Here is a 21,320-nt window from a genome sequence, read left to right as displayed (position 1 = left end):
CCCAATCCCATTAACCCATTAACCCCCAATCCCATTAATACCCTATCCCATTAATACCCAATCCCATTAACCCATTAATACCAAATCCCATTAACCCAATAATTCCAATCCCATTAACCCCCAATCCCATTAACCCCCAATCCCATTAACCCATTAACCCCCAATCCCATTAATACCCAATCCCATTAACCCATTAACCCCCAATCCCATTAACCCATTAATACCCAATCCCATTAACCCATTAATATCCAATCCCATTAATATCCAATCCCTTTAACCCATTAATATCCAATCCCATTAACCCATTAATATCCAATCCCATTAACCCATTAATATCCAGTCCCATTAACCCATTAATATCCAATCCCATTAATACCCAATCCCATTAACCCATTAATACCCAATCCCATTAACCCATTAATACCCAATCCCATTAACCCATTAATATCCAATCCCACTAACCCATTAATATCCAATCCCACTAACCCATTAATATCCAATCCCATTAACCCATTAATATCCAATCCCATTAACCCATTAATATCCAATCCCATTAACCCATTAATATCCAATCCCATTAACCCATTAATATCCAATCCCATTAACCCATTAACACCCAATCCCATTAACCCATTAATATCCAATCCCATTAACACTCTGCATTCACATCGAACTGGTGCTTTGGTCAAAGCAAATGAGCTTCCCCACAGCACAGCAAGATCCCAGGGTTCCACAGATGTGATGTCACAGACCAACGTACCTTTCCTGTACAACGGACTCCACCGTTGCCCGTGCCAGCGATGCGAGAGCCCGGTGGAGATCTGTGCTGCATTAAGAAACCAACATTTTTAACACATACAGTTCAGGTGCCTATACGTTAGAGAAACCTGTATTGCCCTGTTTCGCAGCCCCGCCCCCCTCTCTCTCAGGGAGATATCTGTACAGACTGGTGTCTCTCAGTCCCCTCTCTCTCTCTCAGGGAGATATCTGTACACTGACTGGTGTCTCTCAGTCCCCTCTCTCTCAGGGAGATATCTGTACACTGACTGGTGTCTCTCAGTCCCCTCTCTCTCTCTCAGGGAGATATCTGTACACTGACTGGTGTCTCTCAGTCCCCACTCTCTCTCAGGTAGATATCTGTACACTGACTGGTGTCTCTCAGTCCCCTCTCTCTCTCAGGGAGATATCTGTACAGACTGGTGTCTCTCAGTCCCCTCTCTCTCTCTCAGGGAGATATCTGTACACTGACTGGTGTCTCTCAGTCCCCTCTCTCTCAGGGAGATATCTGTACACTGACTGGTGTCTCTCAGTCCCCTCTCTCTCTCAGGGAGATATCTGTACACTGACTGGTGTCTCTCAGTCCCCACTCTCTCTCAGGTAGATATCTGTACACTGACTGGTGTCTCTCAGTCCCCTCTCTCTCTCTCAGGGAGATATCTGTACACTGACTGGTGTCTCTCAGTCCCCACTCTCTCTCAGGTAGATATCTGTACACTGACTGGTGTCTCTCAGTCCCCTCTCTCAGGGAGATATCTGTACACTGACTGGTGTCTCTCAGTCCCCTCTCTCTCAGGGAGATATCTGTACACTGACTGGTGTCTCTCAGTCCCCTCTCTCGCAGGGAGATTTATGTACACTGACTGGCGTCCCTCAGTCCCCTCTCTCTCTCTCTCAGGGAGATATCTGTACACTGACTGGTGTCTCTCAGCCCCCTCTCTCTCTCAGGGAGATATCTGTACATTGACTGGTGTCTCAGTCCCCTCTCTCTCAGGGAGATATCTGTACACTGACTGGTGTCTCTCAGTCCCCTCTCTCTCTCAGGGAGATATCTGTACACTGACTGGTGTCTCTCAGTCCCCTTTCTCAGGGAGATATCTGTACACTGACTGGTGTCTCTCCGTCCCCTCTCTCTCTCAGGTAGATATCTGTACACTGACTGGTGTCTCTCAGTCCCCCTCTCTCTCAGGGAGATATCTGTACACTGACTGGTGTCTCTCAGTCCCCACTCTCTCTCAGGGAGATATCTGTACACTGACTGGTGTCTCTCAGTCCCCTCTCTCTCTCTCAGGGAGATATCTGTACACTGACTGGTCTCTCAGTCCCCTCTCTCTCTCAGGGAGATATCTGTACACTGACTGGTGTCTCTCAGTCCCCCCTCTCTCTCAGGGAGATATCTGTACACTGACTGGTGTCTCTCAGTCCCCCCTCTCTCTCAGGGAGATATCTGTACACTGACTGGTGTCTCTCAGTCCCCTCTCTCAGGGAGATATCTGTACACTGACTGGTGTCTCTCAGTCCCCTCTCTCTCAGGGAGATATCTGTACACTGACTGGTGTCTCTCAGTCCCCTCTCTCTCAGGGAGATATCTGTACACTGACTGGTGTCTCTCACCCCTCTCTCTCTCAGGGAGATATCTGTACACTGACTGGTGTCTCTCAGTCCCCTCTCTCTCAGGGAGATATCTGTACACTGACTGGTGTCTCTCAGTCCCCTCTCTCGCAGGGAGATTTATGTACACTGACTGGTGTCTCTCAGTCCCCTCTCTCTCACAGGGAGATATCTGTACACTGACTGGTGTCTCTCAGTTCCCCCTCTCTCTCTCAGGGAGATATCTGTACACTGACTGGTGTCTCTCAGTCACCTCTCTCTCAGGGAGATATCTGTACACTGACTGGTGTCTCTCAGTCCTCTCTCTCTCAGGGAGATATCTGTACACTGACTGGTGTCTCTCAGTCCCCTCTCTCTCTCAGGGAGATATCTGTACACTGACTGGTGTCTCTCAGCCCCCTCTCTCTCTCAGGGGGATATCTGTACACTGACTGGTGTCTCTCAGTCCCCTCTCTCTCTCTCAGGGAGATATCTGTACATTGACTGGTGTCTCAGTCCCCTCTCTCTCTCAGGGAGATATCTGTACACTGACTGGTGTCTCTCAGTCCCCTCTCTCTCTCAGGGAGATATCTGTACACTGACTGGTGTCTCTCAGTCCCCTTTCTCAGGGAGATATCTGTACACTGACTGGTGTCTCTCCGTCCCCTCTCTCTCTCAGGTAGATATCTGTACACTGACTGGTGTCTCTCAGTCCCCTCTCTCTCAGGGAGATATCTGTACACTGACTGGTGTCTCTCAGTCCCCACTCTCTCTCAGGTAGATATCTGTACACTGACTGGTCTCTCAGTCCCCTCTCTCTCTCAGGGAGATATCTGTACACTGACTGGTGTCTCTCAGTCCCCCCTCTCTCTCAGGGAGATATCTGTACACTGACTGGTGTCTCTCAGTCCCCCCTCTCTCTCAGGGAGATATCTGTACACTGACTGGTGTCTCTCAGTCCCCTCTCTCAGGGAGATATCTGTACACTGACTGGTGTCTCTCACCCCTCTCTCTCTCAGGGAGATATCTGTACACTGACTGGTGTCTCTCAGTCCCCTCTCTCTCAGGGAGATATCTGTACACTGACTGGTGTCTCTCAGTCCCCTCTCTCGCAGGGAGATTTATGTACACTGACTGGTGTCTCTCAGTCCCCTCTCTCTCACAGGGAGATATCTGTACACTGACTGGTGTCTCTCAGTTCCCCCTCTCTCTCTCAGGGAGATATCTGTACACTGACTGGTGTCTCTCAGTCACCTCTCTCTCTCAGGGAGATATCTGTACACTGACTGGTGTCTCTCAGTCCCCTCCCTCTCTCAGGGAGATATCTGTACACTGACTGGTGTCTCTCAGTCCCCTCTCTCTCAGGGAGATATCTGTACACTGACTGGTGTCTCTCAGTCCCCCCCTCTCTCTCAGGGAGATATCTGTACACTGACTGGTGTCTCTCAGTCCCCCCTCTCTCTCTCTCAGGGAGATATCTGTACACTGACTGGTGTCTCTCAGTCCTCTCTCTCTCTCAGGGAGATATCTGTACACTGACTGGTGTCTCTCACCCCTCTCTCTCTCTCAGGGAGATATCTGTACACTGACTGGTGTCTCTCAGTCCCCTCTCTCTCAGGGAGATATCTGTACACTGACTGGTGTCTCTCAGTCCCCTCTCTCGCAGGGAGATTTATGTACACTGACTGGTGTCTCTCAGTCCCCTCTCTCTCACAGGGAGATATCTGTACACTGACTGGTGTCTCTCAGTTCCCCCTCTCTCTCTCAGGGAGATATCTGTACACTGACTGGTGTCTCTCAGTCACCTCTCTCTCTCAGGGAGATATCTGTACACTGACTGGTGTCTCTCAGTCCTCTCTCTCTCAGGGAGATATCTGTACACTGACTGGTGTCTCTCAGTCCCCTCTCTCTCTCAGGGAGATATCTGTACACTGACTGGTGTCTCTCAGCCCCCTCTCTCTCTCAGGGGGATATCTGTACACTGACTGGTGTCTCTCAGTCCCCTCTCTCTCTCTCAGGGAGATATCTGTACACTGACTGGTGTCTCTCAGTCCCCACTCTCTCTCTCAGGGAGATATCTGTACACTGACTGGTGTCTCTCAGTCCTCTCTCTCTCTCAGGGAGATATCTGTACACTGACTGGTGTCTCTCAGTCCCCCCTCTCTTTCTCAGGGAGATATCTGTACACTGACTGGTGTCTCTCAGTCCCCTCTCTCTCTCAGGGAGATATCTGTACACTGACTGGTGTCTCTCAGTCCCCTCTCTCTCTCAGGGAGATATCTGCACACTGACTGGTGTCTCTCAGTCCCCTCTCTCTCTCAGGGAGATATCTGTACACTGACTGGTGTCTCTCAGTCCCCTCCCTCTCTCAGGGAGATATCTGTACACTGACTGGTGTCTCTCAGTCCCCTCTCTCTCAGGGAGATATCTGTACACTGACTGGTGTCTCTCAGTCCCCCCTCTCTCTCAGGGAGATATCTGTACACTGACTGGTGTCTCTCAGTCCCCCTCTCTCTCTCAGGGAGATATCTGTACACTGACTGGTGTCTCTCAGTCCTCTCTCTCTCTCAGGGAGATATCTGTACACTGACTGGTGTCTCTCAGTCCCCTCTCTCTCAGGGAGATATCTGTACACTGACTGGTGTATCTCAGTCCCCTCTCTCTCTCAGGGAGATATCTGTACACTGACTGGTGTCTCTCAGTCACACTGGAGTATCTGGGGTGGAAACTGTTCCCCCTCGTAAAAGGTTTGAGACATTGGGGCACAGATGTGATGTGAGAGGAAGCTCTTTGATACGGCCAGCGGTATGGGTCTGGAACGGACGGCCTGGAAATGTGGTGGGGGCAGGTTCAATCGAGGCTTTTAAGTGGGAATTCGATCATTCCGGGAGTAGGCAACGCACAGGGCTATGGGGAAAAGGCAGGGGATTGGCTAGAATGCTCGTTTGGAGATACATTCCAGACAGGATGGGCCATATGGCCTTCTTCTGCGCCGTGACAATTCTTTGTTTTCGTGACAAAGTCAGGTATTCGGGAACGTTCCTCTGACTAGTGATGTTCAACATGTGCAGCCGAATTGACCATTGTGATCACTGATTGGGAAAGACGCTGTGTTTGTTGGGGAGCTCGGACTGAGGAAGCGGTGTCCATAGACATCACTCAAAAAGATACTGATGACATACATCCCTCCTCCACTATCTCCCGATTTACCAACAAACTCCATCTGAAATCAGAGAAAATTGTTTTGTAATAACAATCCGAAAAAATCAGGAACAGTAACTCAGGACAATAAAACAGGAAATACGGACAAATAAACTCTCCCTAAGACTGGTGTCTAAATACACGTCCACATCGCGGGTCAGTGTGTAAATACACCCTCCCCATCCCGGGTCAGTGTATAAATACACCCTCCCCATCCCGGGTCAGTGTGTAAATACACCCTCCCCATCCCGGGTCAGTGTGTAAATACACCCTCCCCATCCCGGGTCAGTGTGTAAATACACCCTCCCCATCCCGGGTCAGTGTGTAAATACACCCTCCCCATCCCGGGTCAGTGTGTAAATACACCCTCCCCATCCCGGGTCAGTGTGTAAATACACCCTCCCCATCCCGGGTCAGTGTGTAAATACACCCTCCCCATCCCCGGGTCAGTGTGTAAATACACCCTCCCCACCCCGGGTCAGTGTGTAAATACACCCTCCCCATCCCGGGTCAGTGTGTAAATACACCCTCCCCACCCCGGGTCAGTGTGTAAATACACCCTCCCCATCCCGGGTCAGTGTGTAAATACACCCTCCCCATCCCGGGTCAGTGTGTAAATACACCCTCCCCATCCCGGGTCAGTGTGTAAATACACCCCCCCCACCCCGGGTCAGTGTGTAAGCACACAAGGATAAATGTATAAAATACCCACCGGGTCATCGCTGAGGAGGGTGAGGTATTGGTCCAGTACTTGTTTGGAGAGGTTGTATCCAGCTGGAATTGATCGGAAGATCTAACCGGGAGAACAGTAACAGGGACGAATTATTCAGAATGTAGACACACTGGAGAACTTACCCTATGTCAAAATTACCTCGGCAGTGTTTAATCAGGACAGTGCAGAGGGAGCTTTACTCTGTATCTAACCCCGTGCTGTACCTGTCCTGGGAGTGTTTGATGGGGACAGTGCAGAGGGAGCTTTACTCTGTATCTAACCCCGTGCTGTACCTGTCCTGGGAGTGTTTGATGGGGACAGTGTAGAGGGAGCTTTACTCTGTATCTAACCCCGTGCTGTACCTGTCCTGGGAGTGTTTGATGGGGACAGTGTAGAGGGAGCTTTACTCTGTATCTAACCCCGTGCTGTACCTGTCCTGGGAGTGTTTGATGGGGACAGTGTAGAGGGAGCTTTACTCTGTATCTAACCCCGTGCTGTACCTGTCCTGGGAGTGTTTGATGGGGACAGTGTAGAGGGAGCTTTACTCTGTATCTAACCCCGTGCTGTACCTGTCCTGGGAGTGTTTGATGGGGACAGTGTAGAGGGAGCTTTACTCTGTATCTAACCCGGTGCTGTACCTGTCCTGGGAGTGTTTGATCGGGACAGTGTAGAGGGAGCTTTACTCTGTATCTATCCCCGTGCTGTACCTGTCCTGGGAGTGTTTAATCAGGACAGTGCAGAGGGAGCTTTACTCTGTATCTAACCCCGTGCTGTACCTGTCCTGGGAGTGTTTGATGGGGACAGTGTAGAGGGAGCTTTACTCTGTATCTAACCCCGTGCTGTACCTGTCCTGGGAGTGTTTGATGGGGACAGTGTAGAGGGAGCTTTACTCTGTATCTAATCCCGTGCTGTACCTGTCCTGGGAGTGTTTGATGGGGACAGTGTAGAGGGAGCTTTACTCTGTATCTAACCCCGTGCTGTACCTGTCCTGGGAGTGTTTGATGGGGACAGTGAAGAGGGAGCTTTACTCTGTATCTAACCCCGTGCTGTACCTGTCCTGGGAGTGTTTGATGGGGACAGTGTAGAGGGAGCTTTACTCTGTATCTAACCCAGTGCTGTACATGTCCTGGGAGTGTTTGATGGGGACAGTGTAGAGGGAGCTTTACTCTGTATCTAACCCTGTGCTGTACCTGTCGTGGGTGTGTTTGATGGCGACAGTGTAGAGGGAGCTTTACTCTGTATCTAACCCCGTGCTGTACCTGTCCTGGGAGTGTTTGATGGGGACAGTGTAGAGGGAGCTTTACTCTGTATCTAACCCCGTGCTGTACCTGTCCTGGGAGTGTTTGATGGGGACAGTGTAGAGGGAGCTTTACTCTGTATCTAACCCCATGCTGTACCTGTCCTGGGAGTGTTTGATGGGGAGAGTGTAGAGGGAGCTTTACTCTGTATCTAACCCCGTGCTGTACCTCTCCTGGGAGTGTTTGATGGGGACAGTGTAGAGGGAGCTTTACTCTGTATCTAACCCCGTGCTGTACCTGTCCTGGGAGCGTTTGATGGGGACAGTGTAGAGGGAGCTTTACTCTGTATCTAACCCCGTGCTGTACCTGTCCTGGGAGTGTTTGATGGGGACAGTGTAGAGGGAGCTTTACTCTGTATCTAACCCCGTGCTGTACCTGCCCTGGGAGTGTTTGATGGGGACAGTGTAGAGGGAGCTTTACTCTGTATCTAACCCCGTGCTGTACCTGTCCTGGGAGTGTTTGATGGGGACAGTGTAGAGGGAGATTTACTCTGTATCTAACCCCGTGCTGTACCTGTCCTGGGAGTGTTTGATGGGGACAGTGTAGAGGGAGCTTTACTCTGTATCTAACCCCGTGCTGTACCTGTCCTGGGAGTGTTTGATGGGGACAGTGCAGAGGAAGCTTTACTCTGTATCTAACCCCGTGCTGTACCTGTCCTGGGAGTGTTTGCTGAGGACAGTGTAGAGAGAGCTTTACTCTGTATCTAACCCCGTGCTGTACCTGTCCTGGGAGTGTTTGATGGGGACAGTGTAGAGGGAGCTTTACTCTGTATCTAACCCCGTGCTGTACCTGTCCTGGGAGTGTTTGATGGGGACAGTGTAGAGGGAGCTTTACTCTGTATCTAACCCCGTGCTGTACCTGTCCTGGGAGTGTTTGATGGGGACAGTGTAGAGGGAGCTTTACTCTGTATCTAACCCCGTGCTGTACCTGTCCTGGGAGTGTTTGATGGGGACAGTGTAGAGGGATGCACCCTCTGCTGCTTTGTTTCCCCTCCTGCCAGTTTCAAGCCAATCTCGGTGACAAACCTGCGACTTGATGCCAGCTGACTGGCACAGGTTGCCCGCTGATGATTCACGTTTCTCACCTCGTTGGATGAAAGCGGCTGTGTGTGGGAGGAGCTGGAAGATGTGGTGACCTCACTCATTCTGAGCATTGTCCGTACAATCTCGCTGCAGGTCTGTGAGGGAATTAAAGAGCAATCATCTTCCATCCCTCATTTCCCACCCCCCCCGCCATCGCACATCCCTCTGCAACAACAATACTCTTCACCGCGACGCCCCCACAGTCAAACAGCCTCACAGTACTCGGAGTGGGAGGGTTGTCATTTGGAGGGACAGCTTGTGTGGAATTCCTTGCCCAGTGGAAATCGGATCTTTCAGGAAGAGTAGGGAGCATGAGGAGCAGACTGCATGCGAACTGTTACCCTACCGGCATTACCTCTCTATTTCACACTGGAGATCGGGTCAGGGGAGAATAGCTCACCCATCCAGCCCGTCTTTTTTTTTTACATAGAATTTACAGTGCAGAAGGAGGCCATTCGGCCCATCGATTCTGCACCGGCCCTTGGAAAGAGCACCCTACCCAAGGTCAGCACCTCCACCCTATCCCCATAACCCAGCAAACCCACCCAACACGAAGGGCAATTTTTGGAAACTAAGGGCAATTTTGGAAACTAAGGGCAATTTATCACGGCCAATCCACCCTAACCTGCACATCTTTGGGCTGTGGGAGGAAACCGGAGCACCCGGAGGAAACCCACGCAGACATGGGGAGGACGTGCAGACTCCACACAGACAGTGACCCAGCCGGGAATGGAACCTGGGACCCTGGAGCTGTGAAGCAATTGTGCTATCCACAATGTGCTACCGTGCTGCCCTTAATTTTTGGGTTGTGGGGGGATGAGACCCGCGCAGACACGGGGAGAATGCGCGAAACTCCACACGGACAGTGACCCAGAGCCGGGATCGAACCTGGGACCTCGGCACGGTGAGGCAGCAGTGCTAACCACTGCGCCACCGTGCCACCCTCTCACTGAGTATTAATGCCAAAGACATACCACAGGGAATCTGTCCCCAAGATTCTCCCCGTGGGCAGCACGGTAGCACAGTGGTTAGCACTGTGGCTTCACAGCGCCAGGGTCCCAGGTTCGATTCCGGCTTGGGTCACTGTCTGTGTGGAGTCTGCACGTCCTCCCCGTGTGTGCGTGGGTTTCCTCCGGGTGCTCCGGTTTCCTCCCACAGTCCAAAGATGTGCAGGTTAGGTGGATTGGCCATCATAAATTGCCCGTAGTGTCCTAAAACGTAAGGTGAAGGGGGGGGGGGGTTGTTGGGTTACTGGTATAGGGTGGATACGTGGGTTTGAGTGGGGTGATCATTGCTCGGCACAACATCGAGGGCCGAAGGGCCTGTTCTGTGCTGTACTGTTCTAATTCTAAAAAAAAAAGGAGAGAGACACAGGAGGAGAAGGCCCTGTTAAACGGCGCGGCGCCCCCCCCTCCCCCTCCCCCTCCCCCACCCCGCCCCGCCCCAGATACCTGGTCAAGCTTGCTTCCCACTGCAGCCACGATCACCTGGTCCCTGAAGTGCTGGTGAAAACGCTCAAAGTTCACCTGCCAGTAAATACCATCGTCGGGGGGGAGCTGCCGTGAACAGAATGACAGAATTGTTAGAGGCCATTCAGCCCATCGAGCCAGGTCAACGGAAGCATTCAGAGGGGAACCGGCCAGCGAGCTACAAAGGGCGAATGTGTGGGGGTGACAGGGAGACGGTGCCAAGAAACAGGTCTCGCAGAGCTGGACTGGAAACATACGGCTGAAATTCAAATCCCACACACGCTGTGGAAACTCTTGCCCCTCCCACTGCTATCCCAGTCTGTATGTGAATAATTAAAATCCACCATTATCACTTCGCTAGAATTCTTGCAACTCTCTCTAAGGTACCTTTGAAAATTTGTGCCACAACTTCCTTCCCACGAGTTGGTAGCCTGCACGTTACACTCAGCAATTGTACTGTCTATGTTCCCCAGTTCAAACTAAATCAATAATATGGATTAGTCCTCGCATGGAGGGGCTCTGCATGTGGAGGGGCTCTGTGCAGGGAGCAGTCCGTGTGTGTGGATGGGCTCCGCTCAGGGAGCAGTCCGTGTGTGGATGGGCTCCGCTCAGGGAGCAGTCCGTGTGTGTGGAGGGGCTTCGCTCAGGGAGCAGTCCGTGTGTGTGGAGGGGCTCTGTGCAGGGAGCAGTCCGTGTGTGTGGAGGGGCTCCGCTCAGGGAGCAGTCCGTGTGTGGATGGGCTCCGCTCAGGGAGCAGTCCGTGTGTGTGGAGGGGCTTCGCTCAGGGAGCAGTCCGTGTGTGTGTGTGGAGGGGATACAGACTGCAGCAAGTTGTGTGTGTGGAGGGGATACAGACTGCAGCAAGTTGTGTGTGGAGCGGCTACAGACTGCAGCAAGTTGTGTGCGGAGCGGCTACAGACTGCAGCAAGTTGTGTGCGGAGCGGCTACAGACTGCAGCAAGTTGTGTGCGGAGCGGCTACAGACTGCAGCAAGTTGTGTGCGGAGCGGCTACAGACTGCAGCAAGTTGTGTGCGGAGCGGCTACAGACTGCAGCAAGTTGTGTGCGGAGCGGCTACAGACTGCAGCAAGTTGTGTGCGGAGGGGACACAGACTGCAGCAAGTTGTGTGCGGAGGGGCTACAGACTGCAGCAAGTTGTGTGTGTGGAGGGGCTCCAGACTGCAGCAAGTTGTGTGCGGAGCGGCTACAGACTGCAGCAAGTTGTGTGCGGAGGGGCTACAGACTGCAGCAAGTTGTGTGCGGAGGGGCTCCGCGCAGGGAGCAGTCCGTGTGTGTGGAGGGGACACAGATTGCAGCAAGTTGTGTGCGGAGCGGCTACAGACTGCAGCAAGTTGTGTGTGGAGGGGCTCCAGACTGCAGCAAGTTGTGTGCGGAGCGGCTACAGACTGCAGCAAGTTGTGTGTGGAGCGGCTACAGACTGCAGCAAGTTGTGTGCGGAGCGGCTACAGACTGCAGCAAGTTGTGTGCGGAGCGGCTACAGACTGCAGCAAGTTGTGTGCGGAGCGGCTACAGACTGCAGCAAGTTGTGTGCGGAGCGGCTACAGACTGCAGCAAGTTGTGTGCGGAGCGGCTACAGACTGCAGCAAGTTGTGTGTGTGGAGGGGCTACAGACTGCAGCAAGTTGTGTGCGGAGTGGCTACAGACTGCAGCAAGTTGTGTGCGGAGCGGCTCCAGACTGCAGCAAGTTGTGTGTGTGGAGCGGCTCCAGACTGCAGCAAGTTGTGTGCGGAGCGGCTCCAGACTGCAGCAAGTTGTGTGTGTGGAGCGGCTACAGACTGCAGCAAGTTGTGTGCGGAGGGGCTACAGACTGCAGCAAGTTGTGTGCGGAGCGGCTACAGACTGCAGCAAGTTGTGTGCGGAGCGGCTACAGACTGCAGCAAGTTGTGTGCGGAGGGGATACAGACTGCAGCAAGTTGTGTGCGGAGGGGATACAGATTGCAGCAAGTTGTGTGTGGAGCGGCTACAGACTGCAGCAAGTTGTGTGCGGAGCGGCTACAGACTGCAGCAAGTTGTGTGCGGAGGGGCTACAGACTGCAGCAAGTTGTGTGCGGAGGGGCTACAGACTGCAGCAAGTTGTGTGCGGAGCGGCTACAGACTGCAGCAAGTTGTGGGAGGGGATACAGACTGCAGCAAGTTGTGTGCGGAGCGGCTACAGACTGCAGCAAGTTGTGGGAGCGGCTACAGACTGCAGCAAGTTGTGTGTGTGGAGGGGCTACAGACTGCAGCAAGTTGTGTGCGGAGGGGCTACAGACTGCAGCAAGTTGTGTGCGGAGCGGCTACAGACTGCAGCAAGTTGTGTGTGGAGGGGCTACAGACTGCAGCAAGTTGTGTGCGGAGCGGCTACAGACTGCAGCAAGTTGTGTGCGGAGCGGCTACAGACTGCAGCAAGTTGTGTGCGGAGCGGCTACAGACTGCAGCAAGTTGTGTGCGGAGCGGCTACAAACTGCAGCAAGTTGTGTGTGGAGGGGCTACAGACTGCAGCAAGTTGTGTGCGGAGTGGCTACAGACTGCAGCAAGTTGTGTGCGGAGCGGCTACAGACTGCAGCAAGTTGTGTGTGGAGGGGCTACAGACTGCAGCAAGTTGTGTGCGGAGTGGCTACAGACTGCAGCAAGTTGTGTGCGGAGCGGCTACAGACTGCAGCAAGTTGTGTGCGGAGCGGCTACAGACTGCAGCAAGTTGTGTGCGGAGCGGCTACAGACTGCAGCAAGTTGTGTGCGGAGCGGCTACAGACTGCAGCAAGTTGTGTGTGGAGGGGATACAGACTGCAGCAAGTTGTGTGCGGAGGGGCTACAGACTGCAGCAAGTTGTGTGCGGAGGGGCTCCGCGCAGGGAGCAGTCCGTGTGTGCGGAGCGGCTACAGACTGCAGCAAGTTGTGTGCGGAGGGGCTCCGCGCAGGGAGCAGTCCGTGTGTGCGGAGCGGCTACAGACTGCAGCAAGTTGTGTGCGGAGGGGCTACAGACTGCAGCAAGTTGTGTGCGGAGGGGCTACAGACTGCAGCAAGTTGTGTGCGGAGCGGCTACAGACTGCAGCAAGTTGTGTGCGGAGGGGCTCCGCGCAGGGAGCAGTCCGTGTGTGCGGAGCGGCTACAGACTGCAGCAAGTTGTGTGCGGAGTGGCTACAGACTGCAGCAAGTTGTGTGTGGAGGGGCTACAGACTGCAGCAAGTTGTGTGCGGAGCGGCTACAGACTGCAGCAAGTTGTGTGCGGAGTGGCTACAGACTGCAGCAAGTTGTGTGTGGAGGGGCTACAGACTGCAGCAAGTTGTGTGTGTGGAGGGGCTACAGACTGCAGCAAGTTGTGTGCGGAGCGGCTACAGACTGCAGCAAGTTGTGTGCGGAGCGGCTACAGACTGCAGCAAGTTGTGTGCGGAGGGGCTACAGATTGCAGCAAGTTGTGTACGGAGCGGCTACAGACTGCAGCAAGTTGTGTGCGGAGCGGCTACAGACTGCAGCAAGTTGTGTACGGAGCGGCTACAGACTGCAGCAAGTTGTGTGCGGAGCGGCTACAGACTGCAGCAAGTTGTGTGCGGAGGGGCTCCGCGCAGGGAGCAGTCCGTGTGTGCGGAGCGGCTACAGACTGCAGCAAGTTGTGTGCGGAGGGGCTACAGACTGCAGCAAGTTGTGTGCGGAGGGGCTACAGACTGCAGCAAGTTGTGTGCGGAGCGGCTACAGACTGCAGCAAGTTGTGTGTGGAGGGGCTCTGTGCAGGGAGCAGTCCGTGTGTGCGGAGCGGCTACAGACTGCAGCAAGTTGTGTGCGGAGTGGCTACAGACTGCAGCAAGTTGTGTGTGGAGGGGCTACAGACTGCAGCAAGTTGTGTGCGGAGCGGCTACAGACTGCAGCAAGTTGTGTGCGGAGTGGCTACAGACTGCAGCAAGTTGTGTGTGTAGGGGCTACAGACTGCATCAAGTTGTGTGTGTGGAGGGGCTACAGACTGCAGCAAGTTGTGTGCGGAGCGGCTACAGACTGCAGCAAGTTGTGTGCGGAGCGGCTACAGACTGCAGCAAGTTGTGTGCGGAGGGGCTACAGATTGCAGCAAGTTGTGTACGGAGCGGCTACAGACTGCAGCAAGTTGTGTGCGGAGCGGCTACAGACTGCAGCAAGTTGTGTACGGAGCGGCTACAGACTGCAGCAAGTTGTGTGTGGAGGGGCTACAGACTGCAGCAAGTTGTGTGCGGAGGGGATACAGACTGCAGCAAGTTGTGTGCGGAGCGGCTACAGACTGCAGCAAGTTGTGTGTGGAGGGGCTACAGACTGCAGCAAGTTGTGTGCGGAGCGGCTACAGACTGCAGCAAGTTGTGTGTGGAGGGGACACAGACTGCAGCAAGTTGTGTGCGGAGCGGCTACAGACTGCAGCAAGTTGTGTGCGGAGCGGCTACAACACAGAGCGGGGCGCTCTGCCGGGAATTCCTCTCAGCAGAGGGTTGAGGGGGCTCTGGTTTAGCTCTGTGGCCAGTCCAACCCTGTACCTTTGGCCAGCCAGCGAAGCGCTCCGTCCCGACCCCACCCATGTGGAAACACACACACCCGACTCACCTCCTGGTCGGCGTGCTCTTGCTTCGATCGTTTTAATTTGGGTTCAGAGTCCTCCCCTGACGTGCGCCTGCGTTTCCCTTGGCCTGAGTGAAAGAGACGGAAGGTCCATAAACACAAAACAGGATTGCGACTGCGGCATGGAGGCTGTGCACAAAGACAAACGTACAGCCAGGGGAGCCCGGGAGCCCAGTTACTCAGGCACACCGCGGCCACGCTCCATCAGCAGCTCCTGGCTAAGTGCACGGAGCTCCACATGTGTCTCAGTTTCCATCCTCCGCTGTCTCAAGTTAGCTGCTCTCAGTGCAGTGCGCCGTGGGGCAACGAGAAGGCCAGGGCTGCCAACCGGAAACTGGACAACGATACTGAGCCAACAACGGCTTGCCTTTCGGGCGGGCGCATTATGCAGGAAGGGTGTAGCCACCTGGGACGGCCACTTACAATGAGGAACACGGACGGTCGTAAGGCAACAGGGGAAAAATGGACAGTGCAACGTTCAGGCAGGCTCAGAGGCTGAATGTATATTTGTGAGCGAAGAATCCAGACGGTACTGAAACCCCCAACCCATTAGCATTTTCATGGCCCATCTCCGTAAGACAAAGGACTGATACTTGAGCAACCGATACAACCCCAGACATTCCGGCGCCACTCCCTGTACCCGGGAAGCGTAAACAATGGGGTCACGCCCGCTTAGGACACGTACAGCCATCAAGGCACCCGCCCCGTTATTGGTTCAAATCGAACACAGTGATGAAGAATTACCCAATTAGTGGGGTCCCAGCTGAAGGACCGCCCAAAAGAGCAGAAAAGACCCCCAAGGATAAGGAGAGAGACGGTCTCTCTTGCACCTGGCGCTCCAGCATCGTCTACCTCAAATCGCAGCCCCACCAGAAGCAAGTTCAACGCCCGCTACCAGGCGGACGAGCCCAGCTGAGCAGCCGTTACTTCTCCAGACCCGATAGACCCCAGACTCGAACAACGGCCGCTGTTCCTCTGACCTAAGCCGGGTGCCTGAAGTTAAGTACAGGTTGTCATAGTCGATAGGTGTAGTTTAACTAGTAGTTTTTAATGTTGCATGATTAATTGTGTGTATCAATAAAGTACCCATGATCTTGAACTAACGAACTGGTGATTGGCTCTTTGATCGATATCCGGTTGAAACCTTGCGGTGGTATCATTTGATACCTGGCAACTCTGAGCAATATAATATCGAAGAGAGAGGGGCAATATATTTACAGTAGGTAAAAAAGGCAACAAGGGTGAACAGGCTTCGGGCGAAGAATGCCACTTTGTCGGAGGCCTCACCAGCAACGCCGAGAGTGGGGACTGTATACATCTCCTTCTCGTCAGCGACCAGGGTTGGAGCTGGTGAAGGGTGCGCTCCTTCAGCACCCACCGATTCGGAGACTATCCCACATTTCTGCAGAAAGTGTGTCTGTACCAAGCGGATGAAGGTAGAGGAGGTCTCGCTGTATTCCCGGGTCTTACTGTCTGCAGGGAGAAGAGAGTAACAGTCTGAGCGGATCCCCCGGCAAAGACAGGCAACAGAAACTCCACAAAACAGACTGTGATCACACTGACCCCACTATACAGACTGTGATCACACTGACCCCTCTATACAGACTGTGATCACACTGACCCCTCTATACAGACTGTGATCACACTGACCCCTCTATACAGACTGTGATCACACTGACCCCTCTATACAGACTGTGATCTCACTGACCCCTCTATACAGACTGTGATCACACTGACCCGTCTATACAGACTGTGATCACACTGACCCCTCTATACAGACTGTGATCACACTGACCCCTCTATACAGACTGTGATCACACTGACCCCTCTATACAGACTGTGATCGCACTGACCCCTCTATACAGACTGTGATCACACTGACCCCTCTATACAGACTGTGATCACACTGACCCCTCTATACAGACTGTGATCTCACTGACCCCTCTATACAGACTGTGATCACACTGACCCCTCTATACAGACTGTGATCACACTGACCCCTCTATACAGACTGTGATCGCACTGACCCCTCTATACAGACTGTGATCACACTGACCCCTCTATACAGACTGTGATCGCACTGACCCCTCTATACAGTCTGTGATCACACTGACCCCTCTATACAGACTGTGATCGCACTGACCCCTCTATACAGACTGTGATCACACTGACCCCTCTATACAGACTGTGATCACACTGACCCCTCTATACAGACTGTGATCGCACTGACCCCTCTATACAGACTGTGATCACACTGACCCCTCTATACAGACTGTGATCACACTGACCCCTCTATACAGACTGTGATCACACTGACCCCTCTATACAGACTGTGATCGCACTGACCCCTCTATACAGACTGTGATCACACTGACCCCTCTATACAGACTGTGATCGCACTGACCCCTCTATACAGACTGTGATCACACTGACCCCTCTATACAGACTGTGATCGCACTGACCCCTCTATACAGACTGTGATCACACTGACCCCTCTATACAGTCTGTGATCACACTGACCCCTCTATACAGACTGTGATCACACTGACCCGTCTATACAGACTGTGATCACACTGACCCCTCTATACAGACTGTGATCGCACTGACCCCTCTATACAGACTGTGATCGCACTGACCCCTCTATACAGACTGTGATCACACTGACCCCTCTATACAGACTGTGATCACACTGACCCCTCTATACAGACTGTGATCACACTGACCCCTCTATACAGACTGTGATCACACTGACCCCACTATACAGACTGTGATCACACTGACCCCTCTATACAGACTGTGATCACACTGACCCCTCTATACAGACTGTGATCACACTGACCCCTCTATACAGTCTGTGATCACACTGACCCCTCTATACAGACTGTGATCACACTGACCCCTCTATACAGACTGTGATCACACTGACCCCTCTATACAGACTGTGATCACACTGACCCCTCTATACAGACTGTGATCACACTGACCCCTCTATACAGACTGTGATCACACTGACCCCTCTATACAGACTGTGATCACACTGACCCCACTATACAGACTGTGATCACACTGACCCCTCTATACAGACTGTGATCACACTGACCCCACTATACAGACTGTGATCACACTGACCCCTCTATACAGACTGTGATCACACTGACCCCTCTATACAGACTGTGATCACACTGACCCCTCTATACAGACTGTGATCACACTGACCCCTCTATACAGACTGTGATCACACTGACCCCTCTATACAGACTGTGATCACACTGACCCCTCTATACAGACTGTGATCACACTGACCCCTCTATACAGACTGTGATCACACTGACCCCTCTATACAGACTGTGATCACACTGACCCCTCTATACAGACTGTGATCACACTGACCCCTCTATACAGACTGTGATCACACTGACCCCTCTATACAGACTGTGATCACACTGACCCCTCTATACAGACTGTGATCACACTGACCCCTCTATACAGACTGTGATCACACTGACCCCTCTATACAGACTGTGATCACACTGACCCCTCTATACAGACTGTGATCACACTGACCCCTCTATACAGACTGTGATCGCACTGACCCCTCTATACAGACTGTGATCACACTGACCCCTCTATACAGACTGTGATCACACTGACCCCTCTATACAGACTGTGATCACACTGACCCCTCTATACAGACTGTGATCACACTGACCCCTCTATACAGTACTGTGATCACACTGACCCCTCTATACAGACTGTGATCACACTGACCCCTCTATACAGACTGTGAATCACACTGACCCCTCTATACAGACTGTGATCACACTGACCCCTCTATACAGACTGTGATCGCACTGACCCCTCTATACAGACTGTGATCACACTGACCCCTCTATACAGACTGTGATCACACTGACCCCTCTATACAGACTGTGATCGCACTGACCCCTCTATACAGACTGTGATCGCACTGACCCCTCTATACAGACTGTGATCACACTGACCCCTCTATACAGACTGTGATCACACTGACCCCTCTATACAGACTGTGATCACACTGACCCCTCTATACAGACTGTGATCACACTGACCCCTCTATACAGACTGTGATCACACTGACCCCTCTATACAGACTGTGATCACACTGACCCCTCTATACAGACTGTGATCACACTGACCCCTCTATACAGACTGTGATCACACTGACCCCTCTATACAGACTGTGATCACACTGACCCCTCTATACAGACTGTGATCACAATGACCCCTCTATACAGACTGTGATCACACTGACCCCTCTATACAGACTGTGATCACACTGACCCCTCTATACAGACTGTGATCACACTGACCCCTCTATACAGACTGTGATCACACTGACCCCTCTATATAGACTGTGATCACACTGACCCCTCTATACAGACTGTGATCACACTGACCCCTCTATATAGACTGTGATCACACTGACCCCTCTATACAGACTGTGATCACACTGACCCCCTATACAGACTGTGATCACACTGACCCCTCTATACAGACTGTGATCACACTGACCCCTCTATACAGACTGTGATCACACTGACCCCTCTATACAGACTGTGATCACACTGACCCCTCTATACAGACTGTGATCACACTGACCCCTCTATACAGACTGTGATCACACTGACCCCTCTATACAGACTGTGATCACACTGACCCCTCTATACAGACTGTGATCGCACTGACCCCTCTATACAGACTGTGATCGCACTGACCCCTCTATACAGACTGTGATCGCACTGACCCCTCTATACAGACTGTGATCGCACTGACCCCTCTATACAGACTGTGATCGCACTGACCCCTCTATACAGACTGTGATCGCACTGACCCCTCTATACAGACTGTGATCGCACTGACCCCTCTATACAGACTGTGATCACACTGACCCCTCTATACAGACTGTGATCACACTGACCCCTCTATACAGACTGTGATCGCACCGACCCCTCTATACAGACTGTGATCACACTGACCCCTCTATACAGACTGTGATCACACTGACCCCTCTATACAGACTGTGATCACACTGACCCCTCTATACAGACTGTGATCACACTGACCCCTCTATACAGACTGTGATCACACTGACCCCTCTATACAGACTGTGATCACACTGACCCCTCTATACAGACTGTGATCACACTGACCCCTCTATACAGACTGTGATCACACTGACCCCTCTATACAGACTGTGATCACACTGACCCCTCTATACAGACTGTGATCACACTGACCCCTCTATACAGACTGTGATCACACTGACCCCTCTATACAGACTGTGATCACACTGACCCCTCTATACAGACTGTGATCACACTGACCCCTCTATACAGACTGTGATCACACTGACCCCTCTATACAGACTGTGATCACACTGACCCCTCTATACAGACTGTGATCACACTGACCCCTCTATACAGACTGTGATCACACTGACCCCTCTATACAGACTGTGATCACACTGACCTCCTCTATACAGACTGTGATCACACTGACCCCTCTATACAGACTGTGATCACACTGACCCCTCTATACAGACTGTGATCACACTGACCCCTCTATACAGTCTGTGATCACACTGACCCCTCTATACAGACTGTGATCACACTGACCCCTCTATACAGTCTGTGATCACACTGACCCCTCTATACAGACTGTGATCACACTGACCCCTCTATACAGACTGTGATCACACTGACCCCTCTATACAGACTGTGATCACACTGACCCCTCTATACAGACTGTGATCACACTGACCCCTCTATACAGACTGTGATCACACTGACCCCTCTATACAGACTGTGATCACACTGACCCCTCTATACAGACTGTGATCACACTGACCCCTCTATACAGACTGTGATCACTGACCCCTCTATACAGACTGTGATCACACTGACCCCTCTATACAGACTGTGATCACACTGACCCCTCTATACAGACTGTGATCACACTGACCCCTCTATACAGACTGTGATCGCACTGACCCCTCTATACAGACTGTGATCACACTGACCCCTCTATACAGACTGTGATCACACTGACCCCTCTATACAGACTGTGATCGCACTGACCCCTCTATACAGACTGTGATCTCACTGACCCCTCTATACAGACTGTGATCACACTGACCCCTCTATACAGACTGTGATCACACTGACCCCTCTATACAGACTGTGATCACACTGACCCCTCTATACAGACTGTGATCACACTGACCCCTCTATACAGACTGTGATCACACTGACCCCTCTATACAGACTGTGATCACACTGACCCCTCTATACAGACTGTGATCACACTGACCCCTCTATACAGACTGTGATCACACTGACCCGTCTATACAGACTGTGATCACACTGACCCCTCTATACAGACTGTGATCGCACTGACCCCTCTACACAGACTGTGATCACACTGACCCCTCTATACAGACTGTGATCGCACTGACCCCTCTATACAGACTGTGATCGCACTGACCCCTCTATACAGACTGTGATCACACTGACCCCTCTATACAGACTGTGATCACACTGACCCCTCTATACAGACTGTGATCACACTGACCCCTCTATACAG

At 52.4% G+C, this 21,320-nt stretch overlaps 1 protein-coding gene across 2 annotated transcripts in view; it reads right to left on the bottom strand.

The window, feature by feature from the left end:
• Positions 1-635: 635 nt before the first annotated feature.
• The window catches only part of polr3c (polymerase (RNA) III (DNA directed) polypeptide C), a 29,013-nt gene continuing 8,328 nt past the window's right edge, over positions 636-21,320 (bottom strand). For both annotated transcript variants that reach the window (XM_038787261.1, XM_038787262.1), the window contains exons 4-10: positions 15,987-16,172; positions 14,685-14,767; positions 10,112-10,216; positions 8,663-8,755; positions 6,281-6,361; positions 5,539-5,590; positions 636-821 (exon numbers count right to left, since the gene is read on the bottom strand). In XM_038787261.1, coding sequence (XP_038643189.1) covers positions 745-821; positions 5,539-5,590; positions 6,281-6,361; positions 8,663-8,755; positions 10,112-10,216; positions 14,685-14,767; positions 15,987-16,172 — 677 coding nt within the window. In that variant the 3' untranslated portion in view covers positions 636-744. The remainder of the gene's footprint in view (positions 822-5,538; positions 5,591-6,280; positions 6,362-8,662; positions 8,756-10,111; positions 10,217-14,684; positions 14,768-15,986; positions 16,173-21,320) is intronic.

The sequence above is a fragment of the Scyliorhinus canicula genome, chromosome 30 (genome assembly GCF_902713615.1).
Source record: "Scyliorhinus canicula chromosome 30, sScyCan1.1, whole genome shotgun sequence".
In the NCBI taxonomy this organism is placed as follows: Eukaryota; Metazoa; Chordata; class Chondrichthyes; order Carcharhiniformes; family Scyliorhinidae; genus Scyliorhinus; species Scyliorhinus canicula.
This window is presented reverse-complemented; position numbering and strand designations above follow the sequence as displayed.